This window comes from Schistocerca piceifrons, chromosome 6, assembly GCF_021461385.2.
Source record: "Schistocerca piceifrons isolate TAMUIC-IGC-003096 chromosome 6, iqSchPice1.1, whole genome shotgun sequence".
Lineage (NCBI taxonomy): Eukaryota > Metazoa > Arthropoda > Insecta > Orthoptera > Acrididae > Schistocerca > Schistocerca piceifrons.
Genome location: NC_060143.1, coordinates 420,606,775 through 420,631,435, shown reverse-complemented (window position 1 = coordinate 420,631,435; position 24,661 = coordinate 420,606,775). Strand labels below are relative to the sequence as shown.

At 43.5% G+C, this 24,661-nt stretch overlaps 1 protein-coding gene across 1 annotated transcript in view; it reads right to left on the bottom strand.

Moving 5' to 3' along the window:
• The window catches only part of LOC124803357 (hemicentin-2), a 155,378-nt gene extending 144,266 nt beyond the window's left edge, over window positions 1-11,112 (bottom strand). The window contains exons 1-2 of the mRNA XM_047264543.1: window positions 10,943-11,112; window positions 340-536 (exon numbers count right to left, since the gene is read on the bottom strand). Of these exons, the coding sequence (XP_047120499.1) occupies window positions 340-536; window positions 10,943-11,112 (367 nt within the window). The remainder of the gene's footprint in view (window positions 1-339; window positions 537-10,942) is intronic.
• Between the last annotated feature and the right edge of the window lie 13,549 nt (window positions 11,113-24,661).

The following is a 24,661-nucleotide window of genomic DNA, read 5'->3' as shown; positions in this document are numbered from 1 at the left end:
CTTTTCCTTAAAAAGTGTTCAAAAGTGTGTGAATTCCTATGGGACCAAACTGCTCAAGTCATCAGCCGCTAGACTTACACACTACTTAAACTAACTTACGTCAAGACCAACACACACAGCCATGTCCGAGGGAGGACTCGAACCTCCGGCGGGAGGGTCTTTTCTATTACAGCGAATTTAAGAAACCCCTACGGTTTTAAGTGCTTCAGGTTTAGCGAGAAACCATTTTCGTAAACAAGTGAAGGCCAGAATCGTATTGTTTCTGGCGCAGGCCGCGTTGCGTATGGGAATCAAGGTTAGCGCGCGGCAGCAGCAGGAGTCGGTTTGGTTTTTCTCTGCCTGGGGCTACGCCTCGGGCCGGAAGGGGCCCGGGCAGCCGATCCGACAGAAAGCAGGCGGGCCTGCTCCTCGGTGGGCGCGCCGCGCCGGCCGCCTGCCGGTATGTAATTCCAGAGGGCCCCAACCGGTCCGGATCGCGGTCAGAGCGGCCGAGCGCGCCGTCACAGCCGTGGCGTAGCACAGACAGACACGTCAGCCTGCCGAGAGACACGGCAGAGTTAGCCACGGTCCTATTTGAACAGCTGGCATTTGACTGCGAGTGGCATGGCTTGCTCCCACCATCGCGCACCGATGGGTGCTGTAATGGCATTACCACTGTGTTGCTACTTTTGCTACCATTGTGCCTGCCGATTCTCTAGCACATTGTAGACCAAGCCCGACCGTAGATCGGGCAACAACATTCCGTTGAAAACATCGAGAACAAGTTACGGCTGCTGATAAAAAAAAAGATATACAGTAAAAACTCGATTAACCGTCACTCCTTAAACCGTCAGTTTCTGTTAACCGTCACTGCTGTAACAACATAATAATACTGTAATAACCGAATGCTCTAAGGTGCAGTGACGCGTTCGCTTTGTTTATTTACTCTATTTTAGTGGAAAGTGAATGTATCCGCCCGCCGTAGAATGGTACATAAAATATGACCTTCAGTTGACGTGCTAACACATCTCCCCCTTTTCTTGTCTTTGTCTCACTTGTGAGTCAACAATCACCACTGGATCGGTTTCCAGTTGTGGTGAGAAGACTGTAATTGTCGCAGTGTATCTAGAGAGCTGTGCCGTGTTACGTGTTTTCCATTTGAATAAGCTTTATTGACTAATATTTTACACTACCGTATTTAGTGCAGGTGTGTGTGATACAGTGACTTGATAAAATGTCTGAAAAACGTAAACGTGTTGTTTTAGGACTTAATCAAAAACTTGAAATTATAAAACGCTTAAAAAGGGCGAAACTGCGACAAGTGTAGAGCTGATTTATGGTATTGGAAGAACAACAGTTAACGATATAAAACGTGATGCTGATAAAATAGAACAACATGTGTCAACAATGCAGAGCATGGATGGAGATGTGCGAACAAGAAAGACAATGAAACCTGCAAAGTATGATGAATTGGACACTGCAATGTACCGATGGTTTATACAAACAAGAAGTCAGGTGATTCCACTTTCAGGGCCTATAATAATGGCCAAGGCTGTTGAAATGAACAACAAACATGATGGTGACTCGTCTTTTAAAGCAAGTATCAGATGGCTCGACAAGTTTAAATTTCGTCATGGCATTCGCCAACTTGATATCAGTGGAGAAAAAGTCAGCGCGGATAGCTCTGTAATTGCAGAGTTCCGAGAACAGTTTAAAGAAAAAAATGGCTGAATTGAATTTTGTTAGGGAGTAAGTTTACAATTGTGATGAAACTGGGCTTCATTGGAAGGCTTTACCACAAAAGACATTAGCATCACTTTCTGAAAAAGCTGCTCCAGGTTTCAAAGTACAAAAAGATCGCATCACTGCTATGGTTTGCGCAAATGAGACCGGCAATCATAGGCTACCCCTACTTGTGATTGGGAAATCAAGAAAATCTCGTGCATTCAAGAATTTGAATTTGAATGCTCTCCCTGCACTACGCCCAGAACAGTGCTTGGATGGATCAATCAATTTTTTCTGACTGGTTTCACAAACAATTTGTACCTCAAGTTAGGGCATATTTGGCTGAAAAAAAGTTGCCACAGAAAGTGCTATTGCTATTAGACATTGCCCCAACGCACCCTACTTGTGAAATGAAAAGTGATGACGGCAACATAACATGTCTCTTCCTTCCAGCAAACACAACTTCACTTATACAGCCCATAGATCAGGGAATCATCGAAAAAATGAAACGTCGTTATAGAAAAACATTTATAGAAAGTTTGCTCTCATCTGATGAATCAACATCTGTAAAACAGTTTTGGAGGTCTTACAGCATTAAAGATGCCATTTTCAATGTTGCCAGTGCATGGAGTGATTTGTCAGTATCAAATCTCAAGAACGGCTGGAATAAACTTTGGCCTCAACCTAGAGGTGAAGAATCGGAGGAACCTGAGTGTGGGACAGTTGACGAGATGGTCAATTTGTGCAATAATTTACAAATCAGCACAAATTTGACGTCAGAAGAAGTATCAGAGTGGTTAGAGTGTGACAAAGTGGATGGGGGTTTTCAAATTTTGAGTGATGACGAAATTGTTGTCAGCGTAAGAGCCACCAAAGAAGAAGAAGAAGGGGCTGATGAAGACGAGTGTTCAAGCCATGAAGAAAAACAATTAGCCATTCAGAGGCCGAAACAATGCTGTTGAAAGTCAATGGTTTGAAAGTCAAGAAGAGGCTAATGCAACGCAGGCACTACTGCTCCGAAAAATACGAAATATTGCCGCGGTGAAAGCTCGAACATCAAAAAGGCAGAAGAAATTGACTGACTGTTTCCAAGCTAGATAAACTATTTCACCTGTAAGTTTATAGTACAGTACAGTACTGTACATTACGTATTTTGCAAATTTTGTAGCTACTGTACGGATGTTTTTATCATGTAATAAATAGTTTTATTTGCTATTACAATCGTCTTTAATTTGTTTTCGCTCCGAAATATTATTATATTACTGCGAGAGTGATATGTGTCTATACATAAAATAATTGATTGAGGTTATGTTTCGGAGGAATACAGTGTTTCTGTTATCTGTCTATTCGCTCAACCGTGACGACCACGGTCCCGAAGATGACGGTTAATCGAGTTTCCACTGTATATGCATCTGTTCACGATAAATATCGATATAACGGGCGACGTTTATTCTGCGTTATTTCGATACATCGATATGGAAATGACACTATCGAGAACCGATATTTTTATTGTTTTTTTTCGCCATTTTTGCTAAATATTTGGAAGTGTTCTTTTGAAATACTAGCAGAACATAATTTTACTTTCACTGTGTGAAGGAGTCTTACTACTTTTCGAGCTTTCATCACGTCCGGTCTTTCTCTTCGGCCGTGTGAAGCAAGTAAAGGTGGCACTAAGAAGTCCTATTGCACTGAGGGGGGGGGGGGGGGGGGAGAGGGTGTGAATGAAATAACAAGATTTCCACGTGAAGAACGCGCCATTTGCGATAAAAAACCATTTTTAACGCAACTAATGTGCTACTTCTGCACATCGGCATTCTTCGAAACAGTTGCTGAGAAAGGTGAACAAAAATCTAAATGAAAAGATTCATCTTTGAGACGGGCGGAAATGTGTAAGGGGAGACGCTGACATAATTGGCATCCGAAACCGCGCTGCTGCTACTGTCGCAGGTTCGAATCCTGCCTCGGGCATGGATGTGTGTGATGTCCTTAGGTTAGTTAGGTTTAAGTAGTTCTAAGTTCTAGGGGACTGATGACCTCAGATGTTAAGTCCCATAGTGCTCAGAGCCATCTGAACCATTTGAACATAATTGGCGCTCGATGCTACCAACAGGTACTGCAACGTTTAACTTCACCACGCAATTTTAACACTACAACTACTAGTTTGCTGGCGTTTACAGAAATGAAAAAAACAGGTCAGCCGACAAAAGTGTTCTCTAGAAATCCAGTATGTGACGAATCCGAACGACCGACCCATCGCACAATTTCTATTGTGCCACTAACACGTAGTTAGCAAAGTGGTTATTGCCAGGCATGAACGTGCATCGTTTTCCTTTCAATTCTTGCTCTAAGAGGGATAAGCTGGCTCCTAGCTTGTTGATATACAGAATATTCAATAATCTACCAATACTTACGTAAACCGCTCTAAAAGCGGCAGTATATTTACAATGTTTAGCCGATACTTTTATAGGCCGGTAGGTCAACATTTCCACCGTCGGTATATCGATATGTTCTTCGATACATCGATGGCCGTTTATGGTTTTCTAAATATTGATATATCGGATTCCCGGTGTTTTTAAAAGTATCAACAGTCTTAGTGCAGGTACAGGTCGGGCCAAGATTTTCTCGATACGCGAGCCATCCGTCCCCCGAAAACTGGACTCACTGAGTATGAAAACAATGTGCGGACGTCTAGGTACCTGCCTCTTGACTGTCACTGCCTTCTGTTGTCAATTTTTAAAATTATTTCGAAAGGAATAATACAAAACGTAATAGCTGTTGTCTCGAATGACTGGCCAATATCGCCGCTCCTGAAGAACAATGACGCAACTGCAAAGTTCGAAAAATCGATTATATTGCTTAGTCATCTCAGAAATAGGTAGCGCATACAGCGAGACGTCATCAGAAGTGCTATTATACGCAGTGCCGCAAGAGGGTAGTTGTGCCTTTATGGAAATATCGACCGCTGTGACTTAGGTTGGGAAGAACATCATCAGAATTGTCAGCTGTGATGTTCAGTTTGATCAGTGAAGTAACGTATCCAGTGAAACAACGACGTTAAGTGCTGAACAATGCGAATTGAGAATCATTTCAACTGAAATCCGCTGTGCGATAACGACGTAAGCGTGCCCTGGGTCGCTGTTTTCCCGACGTTTGAGCAACTTCTGCGTCATAATCGTTTTTAATGTCATTGTTTTCTCAACTTTTGTGTCATAACTGCTCTTAGCGTCATTATTGATGTGAGTAAAATGACTTGAATACACTTAAGTAAATTCCATTTTTGTTTCATATGGGCAAAAATGAGAGAAATAAGATTTTCAGAGTTAAAGGAATTAAAGTTTTGTACGATTAGATGGCTCCTTACGTGGCCAAGGACGTTGACGGGAATATATTCAAAGTGTCTGAAATTATTTCGATATGAAAACGGAAGTGAAGTCTTTTAATATGAGTTCGAGTGGCGACAAGTTCAGTTTAAAGGCAGTAAGAGGCATTTAACAGGGAATGTAAAGGAAATTAATTTGGAATTGGAATATGCTTAATAATTTGGTACATGCTTTATACTACGAAAATGACACTCTTAGAAAATAAAATTCGAGGTTTACATAGTTTGGTTAACAGCAATGTCATCTCTAAATATTAAAAGGGTTTCTATTCCTCTCTTTCCACATAAATGTAATTTATTGCTCTTATATAATTTGTTTGGAAGAACTTTCTGTAGCTCAGTGAATTATTTTATTTTATTGATAAGACGCATATAATAAAAACAATGATAGAACAATGAATACTGTAAGAATGACCTAAAAATAATAATTTAGATATTTATTTAAGTTTCTCCCATACACGTTCTTTGTCGGTATTTGTTATTTTGGTTAATAATATCAGATGAACAATGACATATTTGTCAGAATGGTGAATATGGTACAATGCAGCAGAAATAATTGTTCTACCTTCTAGGGAACACAAGTGTCACGATTAGGCTGACTTTCAGTCCCATTGATAATTTTACTGTTGTTCGATGAAGTTTTTAAGCAAAGTCGTTTAGTTTTCTGCGCGCCTCCTGTAAACTTTTTACTTTGACAATGTCATTGTCTTTCTGGAACGGCGATATGATCGTACTGGCGTAATTTCGCGCATGCGCTCGTTAGGTTTTATAGTTTGCTGTAATTTTGCTGCATATATGTCATGTTTCTGGGGTGAGGAAGAAATTTTGGAAGCTCAAGAGGAATAAACTGCTCAATAACTCATCTCGCCATTTTTTGGAAGAATAATTATACTATCATCATTATTTTAAAATTTGTAATGTATCAAAGTAAATATGAACCAGTTACGTAAAAGTAATTAAAACATCGTGCTAACCCGTGATTTTCGTCTCATACTTGTGTCGCAATATCACTACTGACAGTTTACGTGGCACCGCACAGTAACTACTACGGAATTAAAGAGCGTAGCACCGCTGCTACGGGTTATTTTCACTGTTTTATATTTGGCCGTACGCTTCGCCGGCTTCAAAGGGTACTCCGCCATTTTCTCCACGCTATCCCACCTTGTCTGGAAGGCTTCCCTTTTCCCTTAATGAAGCAGCCCTATTTTCGTCTGTCGCTCCCCATGTTGACGCAGATCGCCTCTTTCAGTCCAAAGCCTTCATAGGCGAGACGGGGGATAACAGAGGCCCCATGAATCATCTCGCATTGTATTCGGAGATATTTCGGTTCAGATATAACGAGACAGCCTCCCATTTGATAAGCATCGCACTTTGTTCGCCGAGAAGACACGCGTGGAAAGTACACACCAGTGTTGCGTCCAGTATGAGTTCGCTGCATTCACAAATTTACATTTCTCGACACAAATTCGGCGCGGACATGGAATGACAGGCGTCAGAGTGAAACTTTCGGTAGATTCAACACTGTATCGTTCTACGGAAGCCGTTTGCTTGGATGTTCAGTCTAAACAAAACTGCGTAGGTCGTGTTGCTAAGGTTACGTAGTGTCACGTATTCTCTCGCTCACCATCTTCCTTTCCAGTTGTACCTATCGATGGTACTCCGGAGGAGATAGTGTAGAATTCTCTAATTTTAGCTCCGTGGTCGTTAACTGGGATGTACGCTAGTGCTTCTTTGAAGTGTCCGAACATGGCTCAAAGTAATTCTGTGAGTAACGCTGCGCACAACTTACATCGGGATATTATCGGTACAGAATTTGCAGGTATTCAACGTTTGCACCAACAAAACCGGCGATGGGAAGAAATAGCCCGAGAGTTTGTAATTGTTGTGGACATTTTCCATATTCTTCTCTCTGGTAGATGCTCGAATCTTCTCAGCATCCCCCGGCGTTGATTACTCTACATTAAAACTGACTTTATCTCAAAAAATTGTGAATAATGCTGTTGCCAAAATTATGACTTATCCAATGACATTAACTGTCAGTAGGTAGCAACGCCAAATTTGAAAGTAAGCTTAAACAATATTCTTCTAAATTATTCCTTTTGTTTTTACTCGAAAACTTGTAACTTATTTAATGCTAAAGTGTTTAACATTTATTAAATATTGTTTTCTGTTATGTGAACTCGTCAGTAAATGTTCCTGTTAGTACTTTTCAGAAATGTATTTGCAAAACATAGTGAAAAATATCTGGCTTCAAGCGAAAGTCACTAACCCTTACGGGGGAAGTTCTCTCTGAAAATTTCAAGGAATCGTTTTTTTCTTCTTCGGCTTCATATGTTTTCTGGGATATCTACTTCACTGTAGCCTTTATCCCAAGTTCGTCAAGAACTCCGTTATCGAGTTACAAGGCGATTTCTGTCAAAAATGTCTCCGAATGCCATTCACAGCGGGAAAAAAGTAGTCGACATTTTATCTTAATGGACTATCGGGCATTATGGAAATAATGAACGTGCTCGAACTTGAGATCGGATCAGCCTGTTACAACTTTTGCACAAAAGCGGACGAAGAGCGTATCGAGCGAACAGAGCAGTGAATGACAGAAGCCGCCAAAGAGGTCCGCAGGACCTCCCTTTGGATCTGGAAGGATTGCCGTATGGTTCAGGGATCGCTGACTAGAGCTACAAGTAACGTAACCCAAAACTTTAAATGCGTCAACCGTATTTTCAAAGTGGCGGGACACAACTTGAGAACGACACATACGATTTCATTGGTTTTTTTTTGTGGGGGACTGCAGTTTAATCCACGCATAGTTAAAAGGTCTATTAAAAACTTTTGTGGCAAGAATCTTCTAAAAATTGGAGAATCCGCTTGTATTTGCTAAACATCATTTATTATGAAATCAACGAACCTTGTATAATTGGTTTCGCCATAATGAATTGCCTGTTCAGGTTAATTTGGCTGGATTACGTTGAGCTATTAAGCTACTGGGAGATTGTATTTGGTTTAATAGCTTAATGCAATACAGCAAAATTAACATGAAGATGCGATTGATTATCGCGAAACCGATTGTACCTTGATGTCACAATAAATTAAGTTTAGCAGCTAAAAGCGACAAATTCTTTTTAAAGAGCTTTTGACTATACTTAAAAGATTTTGACCGGAATTTGATGGTGGCATTTTAATTTAAATGCTCTATCAGCATGCGTAGCCGTTTTGCGTTATCTTCAAAAGTTGATTTTCGGTGCAAGCTTTTGTCTCAACTTTGTGGGCTAAGAATATGACCTTCGTTTCAACATGTCACCAGTTTGTTGTAATTTATTATTTTTCAATTATTCTATGTAGGTTGGTAGAAATAAAATGAAAATTATTATTCAGAGGTATTCTGTTAGTGGCCCAGTACGAGGCAACTCCCGCGGATGACCCAAGTCTCCGGCTACGAGAGGGTCCTCCCATCTGGTGTAGCGGTTAAGGGGGGCGTCCGATGTGGACACAAAAATTTCTTGAAATTGAAAAGTGACGTGATTCCACGAGGTTCTCTTTTAAATTACTTTATTTGCGCTTCTTAAAAACAAAAGTGTAGGGAATAAAGCTATATCGTCAGATGGAACATTATATTTTCTTTTACTTAAAAAATCACAAAAATCACCGCATTTTTCATGCTTTAAAAGAGGGCTATCCCTTTAAGCCAGCACAGCAGGCCCGGAAAACAAACCTTCATGCTGAAGAAGCCCCATTACATCAGATGGAAGTTGGAGGAAAAAAAGGAGGATGGGGAGCCCTAAAATCGCAAAGGGTATGATGAAGAGGGTTAAAGACAGAGAGCGGATAGATGTCAGGGCGGATTTGTCAGGGAGTGAGAGTGCGCTGGGAGAGGATGTGGAGAGGATATGGACATTGTATAATTAATTGTAGGAGAGGGGTTGGAGAAAACAATTGCGCTCGTAAAGGGTTCTTCTAGGGAAGGACAAGCGGATTGGGAAAGTGATGCGAAGTGCGCCGTGTTCAAGAATTTGAATGGGCAGGTGACATTTATGGAGGAGAGGATAGATCGGGTCGAGACTTTGTATGTATGAAGGATGATGATGAGGTCTATTGTGGTACATCCGTTGGATGGTTTGAAGATGGGGTTTCCGTACTAGTTAACGATCAAGTGTTAGTTCGAGATATTTTAGCGTGCTGTTTAACTACGCTCATGCTCATAAATTAGGATAATGCTGATACATGGTGAAACAACGCTATGGTGGGCGGTTTGCGGATTTAAATCCTATCAGGGTATGGCCGTGAGGTGTATTTGACCTGCGGTCGTCGCACGGTGGCGCTGGAAGCAGTCCACATACGTAGAGGTGTGTTGGTGCATGTAAGAGTGCGGTGCAGCGAGTAAGTGTGCAGACGTTTTCATCGTGCTAATGGTGACTGTGTGGGAAATGGCTCAGAGAACACATATTGATGATGCTATGAGGGGTAGAATACTAGGGCGACTGGAGGCTGGTCAAACACAGCAGGTCGTAGCAAGGGCCCACCTTGAGGCACAAAGTGTGATCTCAAGATTACGGCAACTATTCCAGAAGACAGGAAACGTGTCCAAGCGCTACAGTACGGGACGTCCACAGCGTACAACACCACAAGAAGACCGATATCTCACCATCAGTGCCCGCAGACAGCCACGGAGTGCTGCAGGTAGCCTTGCTCGGGACCTTACCGCGGCCACTGGAACAGTTGTCTCCAGACACGCAGTCTACAGACGACTGAACAGACATGGTTTTTTCGCCTGGAGACCTGAGCGGTGCATTCCACTGTCCCTGGTCACAGGAGAGCCGTTAAAGCCTCGTGTCAAGAACACAGTACATGTTCACTGGAACAGTGGTCCCAGGTTATCTTCACGGACGAGTCCAGGTATAGTCTGAACAGTGATCCTCGCCGGGTTTTCATCTGGCGTGAACCAGGAACCAGATACCAACCCCTTAACGTCCTTGAAAGGGACCTGTATGGAGGTCGTGGTTTGATGGTGTGGGGTGGGATCATGATTGGTGCACGTACACCCCTGCATATCTTTGACAGAGGAACTGTAACAGGTCAGGTGTGTCGGGACTTCATTTTGCACCAGTATGTCTGCCTTTTCAGGGGTGCAGTGGGTCCCACCATCCTCCTGGTGGATGATAACGCACGGCCCCACCGAGCTGCCATCGTGGAGGAGTACCTTGAAACAGAAGATATCAGACGAATGGAATGGCCTGCCTGTTCTCCAGACCTAAACCCCATCGAGCACATCTGGGATGTTCTCGGTCGACGTATCGCTCGCTGCACGTCTTCAAACCCCTACGACACTTCAGGAGCTACGACAGGCACTGGTGCAAGAATGGGAGGCTATACCCAAGCAGCTGCTCGACCACGTGATCCAGAGTATGCCAACCCGTTGTGGGGCCTGTGTACGTGTGCATGGTGATCATATCTCATATTAATGTCGGTGTACAAGCGCAGAAACAGTGGCGTTTCGTAGCACGTGTGTTTCTGGACGGTTTTTCTCAACTTATCACCAATACTGTGGAGTTATCTGTGTCGTGTGTGTTCCCTATGTGCCTATGCTATTAGAGCCAGTTTTGTGTAATGCCACGTTGTGTGGCACCACATTCTGCGATTATCCTTAATTTATGAGCATGAGTGTAGATAAGGTTGTTGGTATGAAGATTGCATGTTAATGACAGGGAACAGTCAGTAAAGGCAACAGCGTAGATTAAGGCGGTAGAAAAGCGACCCGTCAGAACTGTAAGGAGTCAGATCTGTTAAACGTGAGAGACGCGGGACAGACCATGCACGGTGGCCGGATGAAGGCCAGCCAGTGTGGGACCAGTGCAGACTGTTTACTCTCGCAAGTCGCCGTCTGAACGCAGCGGTAGTGGCGCCAGCAGCGAAAGGCCGCCTGCTCGCGTCTGCTTCGCTTTAAATATAAACCCGCGGCGGACAGCGGATGAGCGCTTGAAAGCCTCGGTCCGCACAGGGCAGAGGCGTAATCCGCCTTGCAGGGAGCGCCGCATCGCGCATGCGCTGAAGCGCCCGCCTGCGAGTCGCTTTGTCGGATTCAGACAGCTTTATTTTTTCACACTGGCCGTGCACTTAACTGCCCGATTTTGCTTACTCAGCTACAGTCCGTGGTAATTAATTAGACAGATTACTCGAAGTTTTTTTTACGCTAGAAACAGTTGCGGTATAAACACATTACGTACTCAGAAGTGTGTTTGCAGCACTAAACTGCTTGTGTCTGTTTTCTTCCGAATATACGACGCAAAGATGTAGAGATTATTTTATTTCATGATTTCATGTTATTTTATTGGCTGTCGTTTACTAATGACCTATGACCTGGTGATTAAGACTGGTTGTGATTGCGCAACATTGAATTGTACCTGTACACACATGAAGCTTATTTCATTTCTCAACATTGTAAGAAAGTTTTAACAAAGTTAGAGCTTTAAATATTCGGAAACTTAAATTATGTGGCCAAGCGGTTCTAGGCGCTTCAGTCCGGAACCGCCCGACCGCTACGGCCACAGGTTCGAATCCTCCCTCGGGCTTGGATGTGTTTGATGTCCTTAGGTTAGTTAGGTTTAAGCAGTTCTAATTCTAGGGGACTGATGACCTCAGATGATAAGTCCCAAAGCGCTTAGAGCCACTTTTTTATTAAATTAAGTAGGAAGCGGAGGTACGTGAAATTAACCATTTCTGTAGCCGAATGATTAGGTCGCCGGCGGTGTGGCGCGCAGTTCACCAACCATACTTCACCGGTAAATACCCGACGCGACATAAAACTCGATGCCATCGCCCCCTCTGCCTGAGGTGTGATGTGGACTACACGGACGCACACCGTCTCGTCTGCGCTGCGGCGACAGACTTCTCCAGCAGATACTGGCCCTTTTATCTTCGGCCACCAACACACACGATAGTTCCCAATACGCTCATCTATACGCACAAGACGTATTTCCCACCATCAAAGACGCATGTGGTCGCCTGAATAAGGGGTATGGCCGTCCTTTATCTTGTCAGAAATGAACCAAAGAACGTGACTGAGCTTTGGACGCTTTGGACGTTTTTGCTAACACGACAACACACAATGAGACAACTTCTGCTAACTACTTAGGAAGTATTTTTTCCAACCCGCCTCGCAGTTGGAGCCTGCCAGGTGTGCGAGGTTGATAGGTGCAGCTCTATTCTGATAAGCACCAAAGACTCGGCGTTGCTTCCTGACGGCATGTCCCAAACCTGCATCTTCCAAACGATGCACCGGTCGCTCTGGACCAAATGATTCAGCCTTACATTACTGGCCTCCAAGGTCACCAGACCTGACTGTATGTGATTATTTCTTCTGGGGGTTTATAAAAGACTGTTTATGTGCCTCCCTTACCAACAACAATGAACAAACTGAGACATTGCATAACAGCAGCTGTGGAAGTTGTAACTCTAGGTATGTTCGCTGCAGTGTGGGAACAAAATGAATACGGCACTGACACATGCCGTGTATCTCAAACGGGGGAGGAGGGGGGCATATTGAACACCTAGGATAATGGAATGTAGTCTAATTAAGTCGGGCGATGCTCAGGGAATTAGATTAGGAAATGAGACACTTAAAGTAGTAAAGGAGTCTTGCTATTGGGGGAGCAAAATAGCTGATGATGGTCGAAGTAGAGAGGATATAAAATGTAGACTGGCAATGGCAAGGAAAGCGTTTCTGAAGAAGAGAAATTTGTTAACATCGAATATGGATTTATGTGTCAGGAAGTCGTTTCTGAAAGTATTTGTATGGAGTGTAGCCATGTATGGAAGTGAAACATGGACGATAAATAGTTTGGACGAGAAGAGAATAGAAACTTTCGAAATGTGGTGCTACAGAAGAATGCTGAAGATTAATGGCTACATCACATAACTAATGATGAGGTACTGAACAGAATTGGGGAGGAGTTTGTGGCACAGCTTGACTAGAAGAAGAGATCGGTTGGTAGGATATATTCTGAGGCATCAAGGGATCACCAATTTAGTGTTGGAGAGTGGAGGGTTGGAGGGTTAGGGTGGTGGAGGGTAAAAATCGTAGAGGGAGACCAAGAGATGAATTCACTAAGAAGATTCAGAAGGATGTAGGTTGCAGTAGGTACTGGGAGATGTAGAAGCCTGCGCGGGATAGAGTAGCATAGAAAGCTGCATCAAACCAGTCCCTGGACTGAAGACCACAACAACAACATGACAAAGTATGAAAAAAAAACTTTCTTAGCGGCGTTAATAAAAAAATTAAATTTATTGTATATGTTTATTACTTACAGAAATATAGACGTGCCAAATCGGATGATTCTTTTTGATACACCCTGTACTTACTTCACGCCTACTAGCCTAGAGCACTCGATCAGTAGGATCGATGTCGTTCCTGTCGTCTGCACTCAATTTTCTGTTTATGGTATTGTAATATGTTTTGTGTGAGGCTGTTCTAGGATTGGTCTTATACTTGCTGCCTTACGACAAGATCAGCACTTCGTAGCCACGCAGCCACGGGTAATGAAGTCCAGCATCTAGCACTGAAGTCAGCACAGCAACCAGCACTGACGGGTAGTCGAAGGGTCTAGCAACACAGCTCCGGTCCAGAGCGGAGGATGCCCTGTATCTCCAGCGTCGCACGTCTGATAACCTACTGTACCGGCGGACCGGGTTCAGCATTCAGGCACATCACGGCATCCGACATAGCGGTCCACCTGATTGCACAATGTGATCACTAATGTGGGAGAGATCGAGGTACTCACCGAAACTACATGTGAATTAAACAAACGCGTTGCGGTCGCCACCATCTCCAAGCATGGCTCTCGACGATATGCGCCTACTTCGCCAGGAGGCGGCAAACCGCCGCAAGAAGGTGTCGGTCCGAGCTGACACGGTGTCCACGGCGGTGTGCGGACATTTGCCACGCCGGACATTTGCCACGATTTTACCTGCTCCGAAGGGTTGGGTCGCTTGTCTCCCCCTCCTCCTCCTCATCGCTGTCGCGCAGTAAAGGTACTTACTGAGCATTTCCGCTGGGTTACTTAACATAGGACCAGAATCTCTTCGGATTTTCCGCCACATTTCTGGAGAGACTTTCGTTGTGGAAACTATTACGAGGGCAGTTCAATAAGTAATGCAACACATTTTTTTTCTCGGCCAATTTTGGTTGAAAAGACCGGAAATTTCTTGTGGAATATTTTCAAACATTCCCGCTTCGTCTCGTATAGTTTCATTGACTTCCGACAGGTGGCAGCGCTGTACGGAGCTGTTAAAATGGCGTCTGTAACGGATGTGCGTTGCAAACAACGGGCAGTGATCGAGTTTCTTTTGGCGGAGAACCAGGGCATCTCAGATATTCATAGGCGCTTGCAGAATGTCTACGGTGATCTGGCAGTGGACAAAAGCACGGTGAGTCGTTGGGCAAAGCGTGTGTCATCATCGCCGCAAGGTCAAGCAAGACTGTCTGATCTCCCGCGTGCGGGCCGGCCGTGCACAGCTGTGACTCCTGCAATGGCGGAGCGTGCGAACACACTCGTTCGAGATGATCGACGGATCACCATCAAACAACTCAGTGCTCAACTTGACATCTCTGTTGGTAGTGCTGTCACAATTGTTCACCAGTTGGGATATTCAAAGGTTTGTTCCCGCTGGGTCCCTCGTTGTCTAACCGAACACCATAAAGAGCAAAGGAGAACCATCTGTGCGGAATTGCTTGCTCGTCATGTGGCTGAGGGTGACAATTTCTTGTCAAAGATTGTTACAGGCGATGAAACATGGGTTCATCACTTCGAACCTGAAACAAAACGGCAATCAATGGAGTGGCGCCACACCCACTCCCCTACCAAGAAAAAGTTTAAAGCCATACCCTCAGCCGGTAAAGTCATGGTTACAGTCTTCTGGGACGCTGAAGGGGTTATTCTGTTCGATGTCCTTCCCCATGGTCAAACGATCAACTCTGAAGTGTATTGTGCTACTCTTCAGAAATTGAAGAAACGACTTCAGCGTGTTCGTAGGCACAAAAATCTGAACGAACTTCTCCTTCTTCATGACAACGCAAGACCTCACACAAGTCTTCGCACCCGAGAGGAGCTCACAAAACTTCAGTGGACTGTTCTTCCTCATGCACCCTACAGCCCCGATCTCGCACCGTCGGATTTCCATATGTTTGGCCCAATGAAGGACGCAATCCGTGGGAGGCACTACGCGGATGATGAAGAAGTTATTGATGCAGTACGACGTTGGCTCCGACATCGACCAGTGGAATGGTACCGTGCAGGCATACAGGCCCTCATTTCAAGGTGGCGTAAGGCCGTAGCATTGAATGGAGATTACGTTGAAAAATAGTGTTGTGTAGCTAAAAGATTGGGGAATAACCTGGTGTATTTCAATGCTGAATAAAACAACCCCTGTTTCAGAAAAAATGTGTTGCATTACTTATTGAACTGCCCTCGTAAATGCATCTCGCATTGAAATCCGCACCAAATTTCGAGCCTCAGTAAAACATCGCCAATCTTGGAGATTTTGTGTTCTTCTAAATCATACGTGCCTTTTTCGGTGCTCCTGCAGCAGCTTTCTGTTGTGTTTTGTGTACCATGGGGGATCAGCTCCGTCTCTTATTAATTTATTTGGTATGAATCTCTCGAGCGCTGTTGATACTATTTCTATGAACTTAAGCCACGTATGCTCGTCACTTACATAGTTTGGAAGGATTGGAGACCGTCTCTTAGAAAGACGTCAACCGAATTTTTAGCTGCTTTTATAAATAGATATATTGCGCGTTTAGTTTTGGTGAATTTCTTTGTTACGGAATTGAGCTTCGCTCGAATGTGTATTCACTAATCCCCGTATCCGCCGTGATGCTCAGGATTATTTGTGGCTAAGAGGTCAAGTGTGTTTTCGTAACCATTTACAATTTGAATGACCTCGTGAACTTATTGTTCAAAATAATTAAAAAAACATTTAGAACAATTACGGAAGTTGTTTTCTATCTACAATAGGGTCTGAAAATGTTTTTTTGTCAACATACGGAAAGTAGATTGAAGCCAATGCCAACTATAATTGTATGAGCAGCGTACCTATTCGTGATGAGACTCAAGTTTTCTTTGAACTATTCAGCAACTGTTTCATCTGAGACCGGGGGTCGGTAAAAGGAGCCAGTTATTAATTTATTCCGGTCGTCGAATATAACCTCTGCCCATACTAAGTCACAGGAACTATCTTCTTCAATGTCGCTTCTGAGTTGAAACACATACTATATTATTTTTCGTTAAGTTGTGCTTCTTGTTGCTGTTGTAGTGCAGATCATTACAATTACGGCTTTTCCCTCCAAAACCAAGGATGCTTTCTCTGTGGCCCTGTAAATACCAGAGCTAAACAATGTAGAACAACAACGTACGTTACAAGCATAGCATTCTGTATTACTTCATTTCCTTATTTCTAACATTTTAAAATTTTACGTCGACTTTAGATGACATGTCAATCATAGATGTTCTTGTCTCTGTTTAGTGAACATATTTTCAGTCATGTTTTGAACATTGTCCCGCTACACTTTATTAACTAATGTTTCATCGCAAGGGATATCGGATTTTAGAGAGAAAATTAATATGGAGTATGTCGTTCTTCTTTTCAAACATTCCCATTCCCATTTCTTCTTTCCTTATTGTCTTTTAGGCATGCGGTTGTAGTAATTAAAGTAGGCACAAATGCAGTGATCAAAAAGAAATGATTAGCGTACATCCGTATTCTCTTTGCATCGTTCCTTTCTTGTTGCTCCCCTGCCGATGGACTGTTTCTATCGCAATCAATAAGCGTGAAAGGAAGCTACCGTATAGACAGAGGGATCTATATTTATCCTTGGCAGAACTAATTACATACTGACATAATCGTCGGTATTGCATCCGTTTCCCAAAAACTATAAATATTTCGATTTCGGAAAAGAAGCTCTGCATTTCGCCAAGATGTCGAAGAAGAAGGTCCCTTACGTACTGGTTGTTCGAGTAGGATGTGGAGACGACGGTTTGAAAGCGGACAGAAGAGGTACGAGGAAGGGCGTCCCTTACCTGAGGGATCGCTACATGGCGAAGGGGCAAGTGTGGCAAATGTCCGGCGTGGCAAATGTCCGGCATTTGTCCTCGGCAGGCGCGAGTCCACTGTTTGGTTCAGTGGATTCCTCTCCGGATTACGTAGCCACCACGCGTCACAGAGGACACAACAACGATTTGTGTTCTGAGTAATAAGTGGAATAGTCTTTAATACTGTTTTATTGCGTCTAACGAAGCCACACAGGTCCTCGATCCGCATCCTGGCAGAACAGTAGGGGTTTCCAGCCCGGCAATGAGCGACCCCTACAAAGCGTAATCTAGTTTAACTATTTACAGTTCCACTGTGATGGATTCGGTGATCCAAATACGCGAGAGGCCGACGCAGTTTCGACAGTGGACACGGCCAGTACCCTCACCCAGTATCTGTCGCCCGGTCTCCAGAGGCTCCGTCTCTGCAAATGGAAACGTGGTCGCTGCCGCGAGACTTCCACCGCCGTCATTAAGGTTTCAGCACTGCCAGAGGGCCGCGCCCCGAATGGGCGTCCCCGTATTAATAATGCAAACAGACCGGCCGCATTTTTTTATCTTTAAATATTGTATAGCGTCTAAAAGCATTGCCAAGTTATTTACGGAATACGCCGTCATTGTAAACAATTTAAATCAATCATGCAGCTTCCAGAGGTACCGGAATTAATTATGCATTCCGCCCCGACACGTGATTCAGTTAACCAAACTCCACCCGTGAGTTTTCCTTATGCACAATAGATAGCTGTTCCGTTAGCGCATAAACAAGTTTTCTGTTATCAATAAAACAAGAGAAAGGCAAAGTTGATATAGACTTCTTTGACATTTATTGGCTTACATTGTTTTCGTCTCTATTGACTTTGTTAGCTGGAACATCATCATAATCCTTATCGTCATCAAAAATACACTGCCTTGTTACTGCAACCATCCTTCTCTCTCCCTCGCCATATGTACCATTGCTGCAGTTCATTCCACTAATCACGTCTTTTAATACGGATGTTCTGGACCTGCCTCTTGATTGCTATAAAGATATTTTTTCTGAAGCTGCTATATCTAATTTCGTGTCCAAATAATTTAGTTTTTCATCTCTGTATCATTTTAGTCACTGTCCTTCTCTCTCTAGATGTTTTTCTAAAGATGTTATATCGATTTGTTGTACAAATAATTTCATTTTTCTTCTCTGTATCATTTTAATCACTGTCCTTATCTCTCTAATCTCTTTTAGTACTTTTTCATTAGATTCTCCTTAGGCACATCTGGCCTCGGCATGTCAACTATCCCGACCATTCGGGCCACAGTATGTCTCCTCCAACATGTAGGTTTTACGTTACCTGTCTCACTGCCGACTGGCTACAAAAATTCTCTTGACTGGAATATGTTCATTACGTAGCCGGTCCCTGTAGCACTTAAAACTTCTGCTGTTGTATTTGTTTGCCATGCTTTATAAATGGTTCAAATGGCTCTAAGCACTATGGTTCAAGTGGCTCTGAGAACTATGAGACTTAACTTCTGAGGTCATCAGTCCCCTAGAACTTAGAATTACTTAAACCTAGCTAACCTAAGGACATCTCACACATCCATGCCCAAGGCAGGATTCGAACCTGCGACCGTAGCAGCAGCGCTGTTCCGGACTGAAGCGCCTAGAGCCGCTCGGCCACAGCGGCCGACTCATACTTTATACGTCAAGGTCAAGTGGTAATAATTATATAAATCTGGTTCAGAGTTACAAAGACACATTATTTTATAACAAAAAACACGTTTTCCCCATTAGTCTGTCATTTATTTTACATGCGGTACATTGCATTATTTTGTAAAAATTTTTAAATGCATGTGATTTACCGGAGGACTGCGTAATCTTTGATTCTTCCTGTATCGTCCACGTTTGTAACATGATTGTGTTCCATGATTTTTGACCATAATGTTAGTGAACAGGCGAGCTTCTGTTTTTGGCTCACCCGAGCCAGTCTATTGTTTTTATCTGAAGTGATTAGTGCCTGCTTCTCATACGATCACTGTGTACTGGATCTGTACTGTCCGAAATCAACTATATCTTGCGTTTTCATAAGATGTAAGCGTTGGATTTGTAACAGCATTTTGACGTAAGTATCTTCTTACGAATGTTACATTCTAATTTTTAACATTGCACATCATGTTTGTGATTGCATTTTATTTGATGTTTGTTTTGTATATCGTTCAGTACCGTAAGCATGGCCTCTGAATGCGGTCAGCGAATAAAAATCAAGTCAGCATTTGTATTTTGCATTTCTTAAAGTATATATGTGCTAATAATGACTGCAAAAGATGTTTAAATATTTGTTCGTTAGCCTGTTCTCATTCATTAGGCGCAGGTGCCAAAACGAGATAAATTTTCGCTTTAAGATTACTTCTGACATTTTCTATACTTCTTTTCTTGGCCTGCATTGGACCACTGTAGTTAATTATACAAAAGTTTATACAAGTTGTTGTTATTCCATAATAAAATAAAGTTCAATAATAATTCAATAAGACAATTCAATAGTACAGTGATTATATAAGGATTATTACAATTTATCATTATATGGAGGGTGTTTTGCTGTTCTGTCTGCCCAGCACGTCTTCGTTGTTTCAGCTGTTTTCTGTCTTCATCGGAGATCACTCTTGCTGTAGCCCTTGTACTGATCTTCGTTCGCAGTCTGGTTTGTGCGTCTTGTAGCATTCTTAGTTTTCTCTGTTTTGTTTTGTAGATCATCATCTGTAACTTAGAGTTCTTTGATATCTTCCTTAATTTCTGTGGCCGTGCGGTTAAAGGCGCCGCAGTCTGGAACCGCAAGACCGCTACGGTCGCAGGTTCGAATCCTGCCTCGGGCATGGATGTTTGTGATGTCCTTAGGTTAGTTAGGTTTAACTGGTTCTAAGTTCTAAGGGACTAATGACCTCAGCAGTTGAGTCCCATAGTGCTCAGAGCCATTTTTTAATTTCTGTGATCCATTTAATGTTGTTCTTACCGTTTCACAATCTTTTTCTGTTATTCCACAACTAGTTCTGTTTTCTGGTGCTCTCCTCATATGTGCAAAGATCGAGATAAGTTTCTTCCCGATCGTGCTCATTATTATTTTCTGGTATACTGTTTCATGTGAAGCTATTCTCCAGTGCCCATTTCTTTGATGCTGCTTATTTATGCGTGTCCTAATTATTCTTCTTTTTATCTTCACTATTTTGTCAATTTCTGCTGCATTAGTTATTCTGAAAATGGTTCAGCTGCGTAAGTTATTTCTCGGTGCGTACCTGTTCATAATGTCCTAGTTTTGCATCTATGGATAAACTTCTTTGTTGTACGTATTTTAGGTAAAGTAATTTACTTTGTGCAGTTTTTTATTCCATTTTGTCAAGAGGTTTCTCATTTAGAACGTAAGTCACGATGCCACCTAAATATTTAAATTTATCAAACAATTTTCGTTTCTTGTTCTACCATTGCAATATTGTTTGCAAATAGTGGGTCAGTTCACATTACCTCTGTTGTTCCAAATGATATTCTGAGGCCTATTTCTTGTAGTGATTTAACTTATTGCCTGATTTTTCTGCATTTTTTGGTAGATTTCCTCATACTTCTCATTTTACGTTTGTGGTTTGTATTGCAGCCATTATTTTCCTTATGATTCGTGTTTCTAATCTGTCCAGCTTATATTTCATCACATATAAACATCCTAGTGTTATCACTGTGGTCTAACTTTTTAGTTTTGTACTTCTAGATATCGATTTCATGTTGTTGGTATTTTTTGTTAAACCGTATGCTTTTTCTCCTTTATCAACTCTTACAAATATAGCAAATTTTGTAGTCCATTCTACTGGTTTCACCGATATTTAAATTTATTAACTCGCTCTATTTTGAGCTGAAATTCTGAGGGCACTTCTATTCTCTGTTCTGTACAGAAGTTGGAGTTGTTGTAGGTTTTTTTGTCGCTAATGACACGGCGCTGGCGAAGAGAAATAATTTCCTGCTCACTCACAGAGTTGGACGTGATGTCTCATTGTGGCGTTGGGACGCAGGTAAATCTTCGCAGGCAGGCAGGGGACGGAAACAAGGAAGTATAAATATCCAGCATACGCCACGGCTCGGTCCCCGCAGACACGGGACGCCTTCTCAGGGAGAGATACGTCAGCCAGTAGCCCGATAGGGGGAGGGGGTGCATTTTTTTTTGGCCGCGGCTGGAACGCAGCGCTACCCTCCACAAAAGTCACCCCCTGCCACCCCGACTGCGACGTGAATGGCGCCTTCCTGGCCGCCCGACGCTCACGTAACTTTAGGCGCCTCCGAAGCATTCCGCATGCCGAAGGGAGGCCACGGCCATATTCCTCAGCTCGCGGTTCCGTCGTCCAGGGAAAGGGAGGATGTCGCCAGGCAAAGCAATTTCCACACATTCACATGCTACCTCGATGAGCGTACTGCTGCAGATCAGTTGCAGGACCTGTTAAGGACAGGGCAAATATTTCTGTTGCCAATAGCCTCCGCCAGAATTTTCCGTTCTGAATGTATTATTTCGTAGGAGATTTGAATCATCCGGGAAAGGGGACAGTGTTGCCACTACAACATATTTTTTTGGAGGGGAGGTGTGTCTCGCTTCTGACTGATTGCATGCGGCACTACAACTTTCTCCCTGGACCAATCTCTTCATCTCAGAGTAGCACACACACCCAATAACTTCAGTTATTTATTAGATATGTTCCAACATCTGTCTTCTATGACTCCCTCTTGTATCATGGAAGTTATACTCTTGCATCTTAACACATGTTCTGTCACCTCGTCCTCTCTTTAGTCACTCAAATATGAGGTTGGAATACTTCTACGGAGTGCTATTTCTGCGGAGTGGTACCACTGCGATGAGACGTTTCCGTGAAACCCAAGAACCCTTGCTGTGATGAGTGGCGTGTTGCAGATGCCTGTGATGACAGACTGATCTGTAATAGGCCGAGTTCTAGACCTGAGTGAAACTAATCCGAAATAATGAAAAGTGTGAAGTCATCTACAGGAGTGCTAAAGAGAATCCGTTAAACTTCGGTTACACAATAAATCAGTCAAATCCAAAGGCCACAAATTCAACTAAATACCTAGGAATTACAACTGCGAAATTGGAAAGAACACATAGAAAATGTTGTGGGTAAAACGAATCAAAGACTGCGTTTATTTGGCAGAACACTTAGAAGATGCAACAGATCTACTAAAATGACTGCCTGCATTACGCTTGTCCGTCTTCTTTAGGAGTACTGCTGCACGGTGTGGGATCCTTACCTGACAGGATTAAAGGAGTACATCGAGAAGGCTCAAAGAAGGGCTGCACGTTTTGTATTACCGAGAAATAGGGGACAGAGAGTCACGGACCTGATACTGGATTAGGGGTGGACATCATTAAAACAAAAGCGCTTCTCGTTGCGGCGGGATCTTCTCACGAAACGTCACTCACCAACTTTCTCCTCCAAATGCGAAAATATTTTGTTGACGCCCAGCCCACATAGGGGAGAAACTATCATCATAATGATTATCTGTAGCTTAGCGCGATGTATGGACTAGGTTGGTATGTGACAGTTCGGTTGTGAATTGGTGAAGCCAACAATGTAATAGGATAAAACTTGGTTGTGGCAACACACCGAAAAGTAGTTTAGCGCGAGGTTTGGATTAGGCTGGAATATGAGTGGTTGGTTGTGAGTCAGCGAAAGCAAAGAATTTAAAAAAAAAAACTGCCTCAGTGCCAAGGGCTCCGCAGAAATGTCAACACATTCGAACTCCGCAAGAGTGTTGCTCCCCCACAACTGTCACAGTCTCCTTGAACACCACTGCCAAGATGCCTGTAGATAACAGGTTAGCTGCTGGATGTGTAACTATAGACTATTGCCAATTAATTTGGATATTTTAATTCAAAACTGTTTCTCGTTTATGTCGTGCCTATGGTTCAAAAAAATGGTTCAAATGGCTCTGAGCACTATGGGACTTAACATCTGTGGTCATCAGTCCCCTAGAACTTAGAACTACTTAAACCTAACTAACCTAAGGACATCACACACATCCATGCCCGAGGCAGGATTCGAAACTGCGACCGTAGCGGTCGCACGGTTCCGGACTGAGCGCCTAGAACCGCTAGACCACCGCGGCCGGACCGTGCCTATGTCCAGGGAAGGCAGGAAGATTGGAGTTTTGAAGTCCCGCTGCCAACGACGTGATTAGAGGCAGAGCACGAGCTGGGATTGGCGAAGGAGAATGGAGGAAATCGGTTAGTGTTGTTTTCAGAGAAACCAGTCCGGTATTTGCATTAAGCTGTTCAAGGAAACCGCTGTCGTTCCGAATACCACACCGTCCCACCTCGATCTCTCCCGTGAAAGTAGATAATACCTCCTTACAGTAATTACCACACACTCACATATAGTTTCGCAAAACGTACCTGCTAGAGACCCTTCTTAATCAATTTTTCGAGGCCTCGGATACTGTGTTATCCGCGGTTTACTAAATATAAGAGAAGTTGGTGTAGGTGGACCAGAGCTTTAGCACATGGCTGGTAATTGAAAGATCAGGAGATCGAATCCTTATCCCGCACTATTTGTCACCTGTCTACGATGTGCAGATTCGTCACGAACGACAGATGGGCCGGAGTATTACCAGACTGCCAGTTTCTGCTTTCAGCACTGGAAATTTTCCACGTGTAAGTCCACGACCATTGGTGTGGGAGTTGGCAAAGCTGGATCCAAGACACTCATCTGATTGCCCAAAAGTTCGCAACAGGACGTAAAACGTTTACTGGCGTGACTATCCCTCACAGCAGTAAACCTGTAGTTTATACAAAAACACTAAAAATGCTTGTTACCCAGAAACGATTCGTTTTTCCCTGATATAATTTCATTACGCCTACGATTGGAATGAAACGATGAGAGATGGTGAAATCCGGTGCCGCAATATAGTTTCCTCCTTCTTAACAGGAACAAGAGGGTCACCGAGCTACCGAGCGAGGTGGCGCAGTGGTTAGACACTGGACTCGCATTCGGGAGGACGACGGTTCAATCCCGCGTCCGGCCATCCTGATTTAGGTTTTCCGTGATTTCCCTAAATCGCTCCAGGCAAATGCCGGGATGGTTCCTTTCAAAGGGCACGGCCGACTTCCTTCCCCGTCCTTCCCTAATCTGATGAGACCGATGACATCGCTGTCTGGTCTCCTTCCCCCAACAAACCAACCAACCCATCCTTGCCAAATCCGATGGGACCGATGATGACCTCGCCACCGAGCTCATCATCCTCTCTCCCTGCCTCTATCTGATAAGTTGACCCCTGTGAACGACGCACACGTCCTCACACTACGATAAACTACGGGGACTTTTGGGTATGAAATTTGATCACCGATGCACAACCTGGTGAGCGTAATTAGGACGCTACCTCCTAGTTGGCCAATTAATCGTCACGGAAATTGTTCCCGCATCAGGACTCGATTCCGTTGCGACCACCGACCGCAACGGCCTCTTGACTATCGGATCACTACGAAGAGTA